The sequence below is a fragment of the Rhinoraja longicauda genome, chromosome 22 (assembly GCF_053455715.1).
Source record: "Rhinoraja longicauda isolate Sanriku21f chromosome 22, sRhiLon1.1, whole genome shotgun sequence".
In the NCBI taxonomy this organism is placed as follows: Eukaryota; Metazoa; Chordata; class Chondrichthyes; order Rajiformes; family Arhynchobatidae; genus Rhinoraja; species Rhinoraja longicauda.
The window spans coordinates 15116140-15133770 of NC_135974.1; the positions used below are offsets into that span (position 1 = coordinate 15116140).

Sequence of the window (17631 nt, forward strand, 5' to 3'; positions counted from 1 at the left end):
TTTTTTCTGATATCTGCTTCCACCCATCACTCCCCCCAATGTGTATTTGATTGCACAGCCAGGTCATCGCACAAACCAACCTCCCTTCCAATGACTCCATTCACACTTCACGTTGCCTCAGCAAGGACCAACTGCAGCCACCGCAGGCCCAAACAGCTTCCTCGGCCTCATGTCTGTGCCGCCCATCCTCATCCGCACTTCAATGCCGGCTGCTACCACTGACCCCGCCGACCCTCGTCTCTCCCCTGGCCGCCAGCAGGTCGGGGCCGTCAACTCACCTGGATTCCAGGCACAGTTCCAGAATGAGTCTGAAGAAGGGTCCCGACCCGAAACGTCGCTTATCCATGTTCTCCAGAGATGCTGCCTGACCCTCGAGTTACTCCAACACTTTGTGTCCTTTTGTGTATTAACCAGCTTCAGCAGTCGTTTGTTTCTACTGCTTACACAATGATAATCCCGTACTCAGTTATAGTGGGCTAATCAGCAATAATGCACACTATCATCCCCCAACCCCCCCCCCCCCTAATGGTCTGTTATAATGAGGGTTTACTGTAGAATTTAAATGTCCCATCTGCCATGTAGAATCAAGGAACTGCAGATGATGGCTTACAAAGCGATCTGTTGGAGTAATTGAGTGGGCCAGACAGCATCTGTGGAGAACGTGGATAGGTGACTTTCGGGTCGGGATTCGCAGGTCTGCCCCACTGGTTCAAAACTCGATCAACAGTCCAATTACTTTAGCACAATGTTCAACTAACCGATCCTAACCCAAAAAGGAGCACACCACGCAGCATGTTACTGTACAGTTGAGAAGCTTTTAATTTTTGTTATATATACAATGTCAACTATTTTTACATAAACAGGATAAGAAGCTTGTGCCAAAGAGGGCAGAATTACCTTATTCACCTTAACTTATTTCTGGAACAATCAAATTCAGCTATACAAAAATGATTAAACACAGAAATATTAACATGATTTACAATCCTTAGATATCATACAGTGGGAATTAACACAATGTAGAAAGCTCAAAGATATGAATGACACATCCCAGATTCCTTTAAATTATGTTGTAGCTTCAGAAATAACAAACATTAAATTTCCTATAGAATTTACTTGTAAATACTTCTAAGCTAGTCATTTAAAAAACCAAAGATATTTTGTTTTAAATCAAATGAATCAGTGCTATTTATACGTGTGGACAATTTACATAAAGGATGGGTGAAAGACATCACACAACTATTATCCAATGGATATGCGAGTGGTTGGTACATTACAAAACTTTGAAAGGAATTTAGTTCTCTACAGGTGGAGGCCAAGTATTTGCTGGGGAGAGCCTGTGGAATATTCAACCGTAGGGAGCTGGGTTGGCCCGCTGAGTCTGTGCCGACCAGCGATCCCATACGCAAACACTATCCTACACACTAGGGACAATTTCCAATTTTTACAGAAGCCAATTAAATTACTGTGGGAGGAAACACCCAGGGGAAGACCCACGTGGTCAGGTTGAGAAAGTACCAACTCAGCAGCCATAGTCAGGAACGAACCAGGGTCTCTGGCGCGGTAAGGCAGCAACTCTACCGATGCGCCACCGTGCTGCCCTAATGCATGACAAAAAAAGATAAAGTGCTGGAGTAACTCAGCGGGTCAGGCAGCATCTGTGGAGAGTATGGATAAGTGACCCCATTCATTTTGGGTTGGGATCCTTCTTTAGACTGAAAACGTCACCTGTCCATATCCTCCAGAGATACTGCCTGACATGCTGAGTTACTCCAGTACTTTGTGTCTTTTTTTGTAAACCAGTACCTGGAGTTCCTTCCTTCTCCAGTTATGCATGGCATTGGGTAAGTACTTGCTAGAAATGTGGGCAGAAATAAGGCCTTCTCTTGCACCAACAGGAGTCCTAGGGGAAAGCAGTATAGAGCAAAATAAAAACCAGGGAAATTCAAGACGGGGCTATCAAAAGGAGGACAAATATCTGAAGAAAACTGCTGCTCTGTTGTATCGATTCAAATTATTTGTTTTAATTTTTTTTTTACATTATCACTCATAAATGAAAAAATCATTTAACACCGAAAAAAGAAAAAATACGAGCAACTGATACTTATTCAGATATATCGGGTATTCAGGAGGGTTTATTAAAACACGCTCAGAAACCTTTAAAGTTTGATAGCTAAAATGAACACACAAATTAGTGCAAATGCACATGGTTGGGGTGGGGGGGGGAGTTAAAATTCCATTACACGTCATTTTACCTAAACTTTCTGGTTTTACCAAAGTTGTAATTGTAACAAGGGGGCAGTCAGAGAGAGCTGGAAACAAATTGTTTCCTTTTTAAATGCTACCACTTTGAATCAGAAGTAATATTTAAAACCTTCTGGCCATAACCATTGGATAACTGGCTGAGCAGAGTCTTTGACACGCCACAGAAACAACTTCAAAATCATCAGATGATAATGTATTGTAACGATAGGATGAGAAGAAAGGTTTCTTAATATTACAGCGGATAAATTAATGATGCGTAACTCACAAAAATAAAGTGCAGCATCCTTAGCTTCAGTTTCCAGTTATTTCCTGAACGAAGTATTGAACATTCAGCCACAATAGAATTTCCCTTCTTGCTTTCCTCACGTTTAGAATCCATGGTTTACCAGATCAGACACATTCCTGCCACGTTTTTCACCCTCTGAAGATCACAAAATGCTGCAGTAATTCAATGGATCAGGCTGCATCTCTGGAGGACATGCATTGCAGTATCTGCAGTTCCTCTGTCTCCATCTTACTGCTCTGTTGCAAATTCTCCTCAAGATATGCTTACTTTGAAGAGGTTCTCTGCCTATCCGTCCTCCAGAGAATCTACCTTACCCGCCGAGTTATTCCAGCACTTTGTGTTTTGCTCAATATTCCAGAATCCGCAGTTCCCTGTGTCTAAGTTTTCACCCTTCCTCCTCTAAATGTCCTGAAGGGCGTCAGGTTACGTTGAGAAAGCCGGAGAATGGGGTTGAGAGGGAAAGATCAGTCATAATTGAATGGCGGAGTAGACGATGGGCTAAACGGCCAAATTCTGCTCCTCGAACATATATCGAGCGAGACCCATCAGGATACAATTTCTCAGAGACACATTGCTCAGTGGACATTTCGACACTGCTCAGATTTCCACACAGACTTTCAGTAGGTCTTGCTCAATGGCAATTGATAGCAACCAGGTTTGAGCATCTGGGCTGATTTCACTTCGCCCCAGACCAGGGTCCTAATTATGTTGCCATTCACTGAAGATCAGCACAAAGTAGAACAAGCCAGAAATCAAACCAGCAACATTCTTATCTATTGAACAGATTCATGTGCTCATGACTTAGCAAGTGAGTCGCTGACAATTACAACAAGCGTCCCTTTACAAACTATCATTAAGGGTGGGCGAGGGGAGGGGAAAGTTACACATCATGGATTTACAAGCTAATGTTATCTGAAAAGAGGAAAAGATATGACGGTTCTCTTCACATGTTGAATGTTGTCATACGCACCTATAGACCAATTCATTAGAATGAGAAAATTATACTCCATTGTAGAAGCTTAGAACAAATTGTTATTTAACTAACACAACTGGGACTTACTTTTGTGTAGAAGGAACTGGAGATGCTGGTTTACACCCAAGATAGACACAAAATTTTGGAGCAACTAAACGACCAGGCAGCATCTTTGCAGTAAAGGAATAGGAGACATTTTGGAATCTTCAGACTGGAAGGGTCTCGACACAAAACATCACCACTCATTTTTCTCCAGAGATGGTGCCTGACCCATTGAGCTGTTCCAGCATTTTGAATCTATTTTGGGACTTTGTTTTGTTTGGCTGTAGAATGAGTCTACAAAGCCAGAAATCTTCGTACATTCTCACCCGACATCCACCCCCCACTGCAGAACAAAACCATTTGCCTCCAAATTTCCTTCGTCTTAAACAAACTAGATTACCAACAATAGGAAGCAAGATTATAGATTATAGGAAAACAAATCATCGAGGGAACCTGCAAAACTAATTCATCGCCATCGTGGGTGAATGACATTCCTGCATTATTTCAGTCTTGGCATGTTGCATTGCCTGGTAAGTGTCAAATAAAACTAATAAACTCCTAGCAATGATTTCAAATGAAGTATCACCTCCCACTAATCACATATAAAGTTTCAATCAATAAAAGTTAAGATGCCAGGAACACATTTTCAAAGGTTATTCTGCTTTCATATACCTAAAGATCACGCAGTACCATCTTCTAATCAGCAAAACACAAAATGCTGGAATAACTCAGGGGGTCAGGAAGCATCAATGGCGGAAATGGATAGGTGACATTTCAGGTTGGGAGTTGGGACCCTTCTTCAGACTGACCCTGACCTGAAATGTCACCATGGAGACATCGGACGCGAGGATCAAGGGCCAGTAGGAGGGTAAACTGGGCTAATGCCTCCAGCGCCTTCAAGGTCGGCTGCAGGAGGTGCCCCCGGGACACAAAGAGGTCCAGGCGGGGAGAGGGACGTTGGTTCGCAGACCGAGGGGGACGGAGGAGGCCAGGCCTTGCGGGATCGGGAGCTCATCCAGCAGACCGAGTGCATGGGATGACTGGACTTTGGAAATGGCGCCAAAACATGGCAGTGCCTAAATGTGCAAATAGGCAAAATAAATTCACTGTTCAGTTGCTTATGTGACAAATAAAGCACCATTGAACCTATCCATGTTCTGCAGAGATATTGCCGGACCCAATGAGTTACCAAGCACTTTTGTGCGTTGCACAAGATAACCTGCGACTCCTACTATGGAACTGGTTGTAATGGGGTTAGTGCATCAATTAATTGTCCTTCAGGTGAATAGTAGTGTGTTTACTCTGCTGGTTTGTCAAAAGGAGAGAACATTACACTTTAAAAAATTGGATCAGCCAAGTTAACAGTAGTAGAAAATCCCTTCAGCTGCAAGTCACTGTATTTACACAATGGCACCATTCGGGTTAAACATTCAGTTTGTGTCGGGTAATAGACAGCATCAGGCTAATATGGCTATTAACCCATAAGATGCGAGGAGAGTGGCAAGGAGGGAGCGAGGCAAACACTGAAAGGAATAGAGCACTTTTCCACATCTCACTTTTGTATTTGCAGGTCAGAAAGGGCCCAGAAAAAAAATATGCACCACGTTTTCAGCTGTGTTATGTGGAAAAGTTTATTTACAAAGCATTTGAGAAAAAATAGTGGAAAGTGCAATTATTTATTCATTTAACAGGAGCTTAATATTTATTAGCCTACATTTGCTTATTCTTCTCAGCTTTGTGTAGTATATCACAGAAGATTATAGAGATTATTAATCGAGACTATAGAGCAACTTCACAGGCCCGCAAGGAGATGCCATGTTTAGATGCCCCAAGTAACCCACCTGTTAACAACAGGTGCATTTGTCCGATTAGCTAATCTTTGACCAGCTAACTGGCATTTCAGGAACTGATGGAGTGCCAGAACGGCCCAAGAAACACAGCCAACAGACAGTGGGTTCTTTACGTATAGTCAGTTGGCGATCACTCACAAAACACCCAAGCTCTACACTGCCCGAGAAATAGATCAGGGGATCCCTGTTCAAAGCAGGAGAGTACTGAGCCCCAGAACAAGACACATGACCCATGGACTGCAAACTAGCCTGTCAATTTTGCACAGCCACACACCTATATGAAGCCCTTTTATTTTTAGTTTGTTGAAGCTGGCCTCCCACAGGGTTTCTATAGGTTTCAGAATGAAAATATTAACCTCGGGTGTCAACTGTTGCTGGGGGCTTTAGGTGTCTAAACAGGGGTGTCAATCCAGCAGATATCTGCACACAGAGGGGACGAGGCCTGGCCTTGCCATCAGCGCACAGTCCACATGTACATTGCCCAGCAAGGGCTTCCACTGGCCAATTACCAGCACACTAAATGTCAGAGCCAGCGGCCAACAAATGTACGCCAACATGGATCAAACAACCTCCGAACACACGTTGATCAACAAGCCAGCGAGATGCTGGTTTTAAAGTTAAAACTGGAGTCCCAGTTGCAAATCAAATTGGATTCAAAAACTCACCCAAATATTCAGGTTTTAACAAAAACTCTCTCTTATATCCTATACATGTAATTTATAACTAATCATAACAATATATTACAAATATAATCTGGTTTAAGAATTGGTTTAATTAAAAATAAGACAACCCAACATTCTTTCGCCCTACCTCGAGAGTGCAGGCTCTTTTTGCTGACATCAGCAGTCTCGCCCCAAGCCACTGCTTTCCACTCAAGATCGGACAGCAGGTGTAGAGAGACCATTTTGAGAATGCAATGCATCAAAGCTCGGGTCCAATCTAGTCTTAAAAGGGCATACTGAGTCACAGGTGAATGTGGGCATACTGAGTCACAGGTGAATTTCCTCTTAGTGCCCCAATGCAATCAGGCCAGTTGTTGACTACCCCAACTATCTCCCCCCCCTACAGTTATTGCACCAGACAATGTACCATTCAGCAATTTATAGGACATACCATTACACACAACTTTGTGGAGAGTGAGGCAAGAGAATGTTGTTGAGTTCAGTGAACTGTAGGCTTGGTGTACATTTTTTTTTAACCGAGCAGTTGCTATTTGAATAATTTAAACCTTTAATTAAAAACAGATCCTCATCCCAAATCTCAGGCCAGTGAGATAAATAACTAGACAGTAAATGCCCCTCAGATACAGGTCCGCCACCGCCCCATGCAAAACATAAAGATCTACTCAACTGTGCAACACAGGAGATGTCGACTATATAGATCACCTTGCTTCTCATTGCTGCCACATGCAATGTAGCTTTCTTCCATCTTTCCTTGAATCTCCATTATATATTAACCCCAGCTGCCATCTCTTCCCTCATGCAAGCCTAGCCAGCGAATCCTCACGGGAAATCTGAAGCAGGAGGGCATCACGGCTAAGCAGAAATCTGTCCTTGCATGAATCACATAAACACACTTCACAGCGGGACCACAGTGGTGGTAACCTTCCTGTAGAAATTTCATGCCATTATTGGCCTGTTAAAATTATTTACGACAATTTAGAATACAAACTGATACGATCATTATACTTTGGGGTACATTTTATCCCTGCTAAGAAAATGTACACTTTTTTTTGATTGAAAGATACAGCATGGAAATGTGGACTTTGACCCACGTCAACCATCGATCACCCGTTCATACGAGTTCTATGTTATCCCACTTTCGCATCCACTCTCTGCAATCACCTCTTAAAAAATGCTCCAGTTTAAATCACTTGAAAGTAATAAGAAGTATAGTGAAGTGGAGGCAGGGTTGGAATACCTAATTCAATCATTGCGATTATCCCAAATGAATTGTTGGGACCATTTTAAAGCTCATCTTCAAGGAATTAACTGGAGTGCAGGCAAAGAGATGCTGCGTCTGGAAAGCTGGAGGTTGACAAATGTTCACAAACATTTCCAGGCCATAAAAAAGAGAAAAGCCGCAGTTAGTCCTGGACACAAAAATAAAATTTTGAGGGTATGGTCTCTTAAAAGTTACTTTTGAATGCCGATGAGAAAATAAGAGTATTTTCTCAGTATGCCAAAAATCCTCCACTTCAGAAACTTCAAAACAAACCCCGTACTCTCCTCCCCCCTTTACAAAGTGCTGTACATTGCTAATGTGCCTTCTAAGATGGGAAAATTTATCCAGTGTTAGCTTGAATGCTACTTGTACGAGACTGGTCACTGTAAAACACCCTCAGAGAAGTTGCCTGCCAAACACAATGGCAAAATCTAAAAGAGCAAAGGGGGTGGGGGTGGGGAGATAAAATTCATGCTCCCACTAGAGGCAATGTTTTATTCTGCAGATCTGCCAGTCAGATATATCAGTACATAAATACCACAAACATTCCCTACGCGTGCTCTATAAAACTAGAGCTACATAACCTCGGCTAAGTTTCTGATTCATTTTAAAATACAGGGCAGAAACTTTTGCTTTCCAAACTACACCGTGCAGAGAGGTGGAGGATTAGGTTTGGGATATTATCGCAATTACTACTGGTGCGCTAGTTTCATTCACTTCTAAAAGAAAACTAAGAAAAGTACAGTAGGCATCTGTTGCCCAAACAGTACCTTGGCCATTGATCACCAGTAAGAACGATGACAACGGGGCATTCCTCAATTGTAAAGGAGACTCTCAACCTCACAGGACTTGCTTGAACTGTTTTTCAACTTATTAAAACGAATTAGAAATGAATCCTGTGATAAAGACAGGTTGTAGAAATAAATAACTACAGATGTTGGTTTACACCAAAGATATAGATAATAAGTGCTGGAGTAACTCAGCGGGTCAAGCAGCATCCCTGGAGAAGGATGGGTGATGTTTCAGGTTGAAACCCTTCTTCAGACCTGAAACGTCACCCATTTCTTTTTCTCCAGAGATGCTACCTGACCCGCAGAGTTACTCCACAACTTTGTGTCTACCTTTGTAATAAACTAGCATCTGCAGTTCTATAAAGACAGGCTATTGGATATGGTAAGAAGAGGGATGACCCCCAATAACAGATCATGATAAATACAATGCAATCAGAAGGCGAAAAAGAAGGGAAAAGGGTAAGATACAGTCCATCATGGTTTGTTTCTCAATACAGCCTGGGTAGTTACCCAGCCCTGGTTTCGTCTCAGCTGCAAGATGCAATCAAATCTCGGAAAGCCTCATCAATCAGCTCACGTAGGCATAAATAGCAGCCAATTGTATTCCTGTCCGTGCAGGGTCAGCCTGCCTGTTCCTTCACACACAGTGCAAATGAACAAACTGTGGTTTAAGCTGTTTATCACAGCAGATTAATTCCATGTGAACATGTACAATTTCTTCATAATATCGGGTTTTTCACTTGCAAATACAGAGACAAAGTCAAGGCACGTCTCTGCAGCCACTTCTCATAGGGTTTCTGACAGAAATAGTCTGACCTGACATGTCTGGCTAAACAAATGACTACTGGAAAGAAAAGCATAAGAAATGGAAATGCATTCCTCATTTCCAAAGCCTCTTAAAATAACAGACAGCACTTTAACTCTCTTCCGATGAGACTGCTATATGGGGTTACTCTTGTCCAAATCCTTCAGTTTCTTCTATTGCAAACAGCAGCTTTTCCTTCAATTGCTCAAAGCTCTTGTATGGTGGCAAATCCAAACGATTGAAGCTGGAGAGGAAGATATAATAGAGAAAAAAATATATATCAGAGGCACAATAGGAGACAGTGGCGTCTTTATTTGGGAGATATTCATAACACTTTGGTGTGAGAAATATCTGCCCCCAAAATTATTCATCTTGGAAATTGAGATGTCTGAGGTGACTGAATTGTTTCCATGAAAATAAATGGTATAAAGTTCTCCCTGTGACTGTGTGGGTTTTCTCCGGTTTCCTCCCACATCCAAAGATGTACCAAAGGTTTGTAGGTTAATTGGCTTTGGTAAAATTGTCTCTCGTGTGTAGAATAGTGTTAGTGTACGGGGTGATCGTTGTTTGGCACAGACTCAGTGGGCCAAAGGGCAAGTTTCCGCACTGTATCTCTAAAGACTAAAGGAGGGAAAATCCCCAGGATCATTTAACACAGCTGGATACTCGAGGGATGATTGAGCAGCATCTTTCCAGAAGGCTAAGGTTGCACTGTGAATCTATTTTGGACTGAAATGATTTAAAATTGCCACTCAGATGACACTGGTGTAGGAAGTGGAAGCACTCACAAGCGAAATCCCAGCTTCTGACCAGCTAGTTTAGGCCCAGCATTTATAAGGCTTTTCACAAGTTCACAAGTTATTGTGAAATTCAATCATGGCTGATCTCTGCCTCCTAATCCCATTTTCCTGCCTTCTCTCCATAACCCTTGACACCCGTTCTAATCAAAAATTTGTCTATCTCTGCCTTAAAAATATCCACTGACTTGGCCTCCACAGCCCTCTGCGGCAATGAGTTCCACAGATTAACTGCCCTCTACTAAAGTTTCTCCTCACCTCCTCTCTAAACGATTTGAGGATAGATTTTGAAAACAATTATCCATGCAGAAAGTGGGTGATCCAGTTATAGTTATATCATTGCATTCTACAGTTCGAGAATCATAGAGATGATTATTATAATTATAACCATATAACAACTACAGCATGGAAACAGGCCCGTTCGGCCCTACCAGTCCACGCCGACCACTCTCCCTGACCTAGTCTCATCGACCTGCACTCAGATCATAACCCTCTAATCCCCTCTTATCCATATACCTATCCAATTTACTCTTAAATAATAAAATCGAGCCTGCCTCCACCACTTCCACCGGAAGCCCATTCCATACAGCCACCACCCCCTGAGTAAAGAAGTTACCCCTCATATTACCCCTAAACTTTTGTCCCTCAATTCTGAAGCTATGTCCCCTTGTTGGAATCTTCCCCACTCTCAAAGGGAAAAGCCTACCCACGTCAACTCTGTCCGTCCCTCTCAAAATTTAAAAAACCTCTATCAAGTCCCCCCTCAACCTTCTACGCTCCAAAGAATAAAGACCCAACCTGTTCAACCTCTCTCTGTAGCTTAAGTGCTGAAACCCAGGCAACATTCTAGTAAATCTCCTCTGTACCCTCTCCATTTTGTCGACATCCTTCCTATAATTTGGCGACCAGAACTGCACACCATACTCCAGATTCGGCCTCACCAATGCCCTATACAATTTTAACATTACATCCCAACTTCTATACTCGATGCTCTGATTTATAAAGGCAAGCATACCAAACGCCTTCTTCACCACCCTATCCACATGAGATTCCACCTTCAGGGAACAATGCACAGTTATTCCCAGATCCCTCTGTTCCACTGCATTCCTCAATTCCCTACCATTTACCCTGTACGTCCTATTTTGATTTGTCCTACCAAAATGCAGCACCTCACACTTACCAGCATTAAACTCCATTTGCCATCTTTCAGCCCACCCTTCCAAAAGGCCCAAGTCTCTCTGTAGACTTTGAAACTCTACTTCATTATTAACTACACCACCTATCTTAGTATCATCTGCATATTTACTAATCCAATTTGCCACACCATCATCCAGATCATCAATGTAAATGACAAACAACAGTGGACCCAACACAGATCCTTGGGGTACTCCACTAGACACTGGCCTCCAACCTGACATACAATTGTCAACCATTACCCTCTGGTATCTCCCATTCAGCCATTGTTGAATCCAGCTTGCAACCTCACTATTAATACCCAACGATTTAACCTTCTTAATCAACCTTCCATGTGGAACCTTGTTAAATGCCCTACTGAAGTCCATATAGACAACATCCACAGCCTTGCCCATATCAATTTCCCTGGTAACCTCTTCAAAAAATTCAAGAAGATTAGTCAAACATGACCTTCCAGGCACAAATCCATGTTGACTGTTTCTAATCAGGCCTTGTTTATCCAAATAATTATATATATTGTCCCCAAGTATCTTTTCCATTAATTTTCCCACCACAGACATCAAACTAACAGGTCTATAATTGCTAGGTTTACTTTTAGAACCTTTTTTAAACAAAGGCACAACATGCGCAATGCGCCAATCTTCCGGCACCATCCCCGTTTCTAATGACGTTTGAAATATTTCCGTCATAGCCCGTGCTATTTCTGCACTAACTTCCCTCAATGTCCTAGGGAATATCCTATCAGGACCTGGAGACTTATCCACTTTTATATTTTTCAAAAGTGTCCGTACCTCCTCTTCTTTAATCCTCATAATTTCCATCACTACTCTACTTTAATTACTCTACTCTAATTGAGGGGCATAAATATCCTTGTCACTATCAGCTCATGCCTGAATGTAGTTTAGAGATACTGGTGCCGACCAGCAAATACACATATACTAGTCCTATCCTACACACTTGGGACAACTTAATGAAACCAATTAAACTACAAGCACGTACATTATTTGAGTGTGGGAGGATACTGGAGCACCTGGAGAAGGCCCACGCAGTCACAGGGAGAACGTACAAACTTCGTACAGACAGCACCCATTGCTAAGATCGAACCCGGGTCTCTGGCGCAGTGAGCCAGTAACTCTACCGCTGTGTGCCCTCTGAGCCATTGTGCCGTTATGCAGGTTTAGTTTAGTTTGGAGATAAAGCATAGAAACAGGTCCACAGGCCTGTCAACCCAGATTGGCCAATGACATGAATTGTATCAAAATCTAAAGAGTTGCAAACGGAATGAAAGACAAGGACCACACTCCGTTGAAACAGGCCCTTTGGCCCAACTTGCGCCCATCGACCAACATGCCCATTGTACACTAGTTCCACCAGCCTGCGTTTGGCCCATATCTCTCTAAATCGGTCCTATCAATGTACCTATCTAAATGTTTCTTGAACGTTGTGATCGTCCCTGCCTGAACTACCTCCTCCTGCAGCTCGTTCCATACACCCACCACCCTTTGTGTGAAAAAGTTACCTCTCATGTTCCTATTAAATCTTTCCCCCCCGTCACCTTAAATCTATATCCTCTGGTTCTTGATTCCCCTACTTTGGGCAAGAGACTGTGCGTCGTCTACCCAATCTATTCCTCTCCTGATTTTGTACACTTCCATAAGATCACCCTTCAGCCTCCTGCGCTCCAAGGAAGAGTCCTAGACTGCCCAACCTCTCCCTATAGCTCAGTCCCTTGAGTCCTCATAACATCCTCCTAAATCTTTTTTGCACCAGTTTGATCATGAGCATACGTTTCCACTCTCAATCTTATCAGACAACTCACCACGTGTGGCTTCTTGGTAACCAGTTTTCCTTCCCCACTTTTTCAATGCAAAATTTCTGAGGACCATTGCTTCCTGTATTGAAACATAAAAACAAAATGCCAAATGGTACTCTGGTTTCAGTAATTATTAATTGTACAGAATCTTTAAAATTAATATTCCGTTTATCATATCTGGCAATATTAGAGCAAACACTTTAAAATCAAATGCAGTCAAATAGGACTCGCTCAGGAAGGTACTTTGGTTAGCAAGGAAGACATAAAATGCTCGGGTAACTCAACGGGACAGGCAGCATCTCTGGAGAGAAGGAATGGGTGACTTTTCGGGTCGAAACCCTTCTTAAATGAGTTGGCCGGAAAGGCCTGTTTCCATGCTGAGTTGCCATGATTCTGTACAGCAGAGACAAGCCCTTTGGCTCACTGAGTCCGCTTCAATCATGGAGCATGCATTTACACTAACCCTACATTATTTCCATTCAATTCTCACCACAACTTCCCTCAGATTTCACCTTGTACGGCGATACAGAACATAAATTAGCCACTTCGGATCAATTCACCCATGATGCCTGCTCCTGGCCCATACCCCTCCAAACCTTTTCTATCCACTCACCCGCACACGAAAGCAATTTACAACAGCAATTATCTGACCTGCACGTCCTTGGGTTGTGGGACGAAACCGGAAAACACATGGTCACAGGAAGAGCCTGAAACCTCCATACAGACAGCACCAGAGGTCAGGGTTGAACCCAGGTCACAGGGGCTGTGAGGCAGAGGCTCCTCTAGCTGCAGCACTGTGCAGCCACAAAGTGGCAATAGAAATGTAGACACAAGGAACTGCAGATGCTGGTTTATAGCAAAGATAGTGCACAGCGAGTCAGGTAGCATCTCTGGAGAACATTGCTGGTGATGTTTTGGGTCGGGACCCTTCTTCAGACTGATTGCGGTGATGGTGGGGAGGAATAGAAAGCAGGAAGAGAGGATCCCTTAACGAGTCCCTTTCAGAATGGCAGGCAGTGACTAGTGGGGTACCGCAAGGCTCGGTGCTGGGACCGCAGCTATTTACAATATACATTAATGATTTAGATGAAGGGATTAAAAGTAACATTAGCAAATTTGCAGCTGGGTGGCAGTGTGAACTGTGAGGTGGATGCTATGAAGATGCAGGGTGAATTGGACAGGTTGGGTGAGTGGCAGATGCCTGGCAGATGCAGTTTAATGTGGATAAATGTGAGGTTATCCATTTTGGTGGCAAGAACATGAAGGCAGATTATTATCTGAATGATCTGGGTGACCTTGAACATCAGTCACTGAAAGTAAGCATGCAGGTACAGCAGGCAGTGAAGAAAGCTAATGGCATGTTGGCCGCCACAACAAGAGGAGTTGAGTATAGGAATAAAGAGGTCCTTCTGCAGTTGTACAGGGCCCTGGTGAGACCACACCTGGAGTACTGTGTGCAGTGCTGGTCTCCAAATTTGAGGAAGGACATTCTTGCTATTGAGGGAGTGCAGCATAGGTTCACGAGGTTAATTCCCAGGATGGCGGGACTGTCATATGTTGAAAGAATGGAGCGACTGGCCTTGTATACACTGGAATTTAGAAGGATGAGAGGGGATCTTATTGGAACATATGATTATTAAGGGATTGGACACTCTAGAGGCAGGAAACATGTTCCCGATGTTGGGGGAGTCCAGAACCAGGGGCCACAGTTTAAGAATAAGGGGTAGGCCATTTAGAACAGAAATGAGGAAAAACTTTTTCACCCAGAGAGTTGTGAATCTGTGGAATCTCTGCCTCAGAAGACAGTGGAGGCAAATTCTCTGGATGCTTTCAAGAGAGAAGGATAGAGCTCTTAAAGATAGCGGAGTCAAGGGATATGGGGAGAAGGCAGGAACAGGGTACTGATTATGGATGATCAGACATGATCACAGTGAATGGCGGTGCTGGCTCGAAGGGCCGAATGGCCTATTCCTGCAACTATTGTCTATTGAAAGGAGAGGCAGGATGAAGCCTGGCAGGTAATAGGTGGATACAGGTGAGGGGAAATTAAAAATTTAGGCTTTAGAGAGTGAAGGAATGCTGTATTGCTAAAGAAAATTAACTTTTAGAAAGGAGATGAGGTGGAATTTCTTTAGCCAGAGTGGCAAAACTATGGAATTCATTGCTACAGGCATCTGTGGAGACCAAGTCATTGGGTATTTTTTAAAGTGGAGATTGATAGGTTCTTGATTCGTAAGGACACCAAAGTTTACTGGGAGAAGGAAGGAGAATGGGGTTGAGAGTGAAACATAGATCAACCATGATTGACTGGCAGAACAGACTCGATGAGCTGAATGGCCTAATTCTGTTCCTATGTCACGTGGTCAACTTCCATTCACCAGGAAACGACCAAGGAAAGCAATGCTGCCAAAGTTTTCCTTCCTCTATTTTTGCTTCGAGAGAAAGTGAGAGGCAGGCTTGTGAAGATTAATACAGAGGCAGTTGCAAACTAATGAACACAGACATGCAAATGAGAAAGGGCATGGAGCCAGAAGTTTAATGTTTGCGTCTGTTTGGCACAGTTTAAGAATAATTTGTGCTATTTAGGAGCTAGCACACCGAGTGTACATATTATTCTGCTGCTCAGCACTTGACTGCTCTTCTCATGTGGCAAGCCTAATTCTTTCTTTCCTTGAGTAGAGGCTGTGACATTGACAGGCAGTTATGGAGGGAAAGGTCCTTCCATAACGGAAATCTGTTCAAGCAGTGAAATTGGAGAATAACTCAGCCACAAACACGTATTTCTAAGTGCCTACACGTTAATTTGTTCTCGCTTTTTAAACACAGATTTTAGCACCGAGGGAAAACTTCCCTACCTAGGTTTGATGAAACTGATAATGGATAATGATAACTGAAAGTATTGAGGCCACAGACCCAATTCCAATTAATGTCTGCTTGAAGACGCAATTTGATGCAAACATTGCTCCCTGCAAGTTCAAATTTATATCAGGCTTCACATTTGATGCAAAACAATCCCAAAGTTAAAGGTAATTTTAATCACTCCATCAAAAAAGACATCATTCTTTCTTAAATGCTTCTGACTGACGTTACGGATATTAGCACAGGAAACTAGCGAAGACCCCCTCCATCATAACATCCAAAAACTTTATTAGTGTCGGCCATCACAGTCTTAAAAATGTATCTTCTCAAAACCTAATCTGGATTATTTACTTACTTTAATTCGAATGAGTTTACAGTTTAAGGGAGCTGTCTGGTAACTGACCCATCCAATCACCAACTAGAGAGTGGTTATTGGAGACCTTTAACTATCTTTAATCTGACTTTATCTTGCACTAAACGTTATAACCTTCATCCTGTATCTGTATACTGTGGACAGCTTTATTGTAATCATGTACAATCTTTTCGCCGACTGGATTGAACGCAACAAAAAAGCTTTTCACTGTACTAAGGAAGATCTGCAGATATTGGTATGTAACTAAGATAGACACAAAGTGCTGGAGTAACTCAGTGGGTCAGGCAGCATCTCTGGAGCAAATGGATAGGTAATATTTCGGGTTGGGACTAAAGAAGGGTCTGAAGAAGGGCCAGACCAGAAACCTTTGGGTCCGAAGGAGGGTCCTGACCCGAAACATCACCTATCCGTTAACAGTTTAAGGTATTGATCTCATTCTGATTTGAAAACCGTCTAACCAGATGTGTCGAGTGGCGGCAGAATGCACCTCGGAGTCGAATGATCCAGTCGGTACGCTGCAAGAGCAAGGAGGGACCTACGCTGCCGAGAGCCCGCGCTGCCGAGAGCGAGGAGGGACCCGCGCTGCCGAGAGCGAGGAGGGGCCCGCGCTGCCGAGAGTGAGGAGGGACCCGCGCTGCCAGGGACCCGCGCTGCCGAGAGCGAGGAGGGACCCGCGCTACCGAGAGCGAGAAGGGACCCGTGCTGCCGAGAGCGAGGAGGGCCGCTGAGAGTAACCAAGTGGGGGGTGTCTCCAAAAGCGTTGGGGACTTGCGTGGATGAGAGCATGGGCCGCCTGGAGCTCAGGAGGGACCTTGCCATCATGTCTGGCTCACCACTGCAAGAAAACACTGTGCAATTAAGTTTTTGTAACTTTGTCAGCACCAGAAACGTGGCAACTCTGTGCGTACTGCCAAGGTGAGGGCTGCTATATGATTTTACCCAATTGTATGCAAACAGGATTTCACCGTACCTAGGTACACTGTACCTGATTCTTTGTCCCTGCCCTTCACATTAGATTCTACCTTGTGGCACCTTCACGCCCACGTTGGTTTTGCATGCGGCCTGTCACTGCTGGCGACTCCCCAACAGCCTCATGAAAAGGTTCAGCCACAAGAGCTCAATAACAACGCCAAGGTCACACGCACTAATTGGCCTTATCTGCACAGGGGTTATGATTGGTGAGAACGTAGGTAAAAGGGGCTTCTGGAATAAACGGGACACCAGGTGTCTGGCTTGGCTGAGTGTCGTTTGTTTTTTGCTTTCTGTCGTGGGATTCAGTTGATCCTACAACCTTAGCTATCAGCCATTGCCAAGGGCAAGATCACGGCAGCTAACCTCAACAGCTGCTACTCACTCTTTTATACTTTGCCCTCAATCCAGACTTGCTCAGAGAACTGGTTTGCCCAGACATTTTGTTCAGTTAACATAGAACAGTAAAACCAAATACCCATCTAATCCATGATTGGAATGCACAGAAACTAGCAGTTTCTGAAAGCAGCAAAATCTTTTTAGGAGATGGATAAAGATGTAGTGGAATACCCAAATCTGGCAGAGTAACCAAATTCATATTTTGAGAAACAGCAGATGCTGGAATCTTGAGCAAAAGACAAAGTGCAAGAGGAACTCAACGGGCCAAACAGCA

At 43.4% G+C, this 17631-nt stretch overlaps 1 protein-coding gene across 1 annotated transcript in view; it reads right to left on the bottom strand.

Moving 5' to 3' along the window:
- Nucleotides 1-809: 809 nt before the first annotated feature.
- Nucleotides 810-17631, bottom strand: part of LOC144604416 (E3 ubiquitin-protein ligase Itchy-like) — a 75041-nt gene continuing 58219 nt past the window's right edge. Inside the window, exons 23-24 of the mRNA XM_078418806.1 lie at nucleotides 12764-12836; nucleotides 810-9197 (exon numbers count right to left, since the gene is read on the bottom strand). Of these exons, the coding sequence (XP_078274932.1) occupies nucleotides 9098-9197; nucleotides 12764-12836 (173 nt within the window). The 3' untranslated portion in view covers nucleotides 810-9097. The remainder of the gene's footprint in view (nucleotides 9198-12763; nucleotides 12837-17631) is intronic.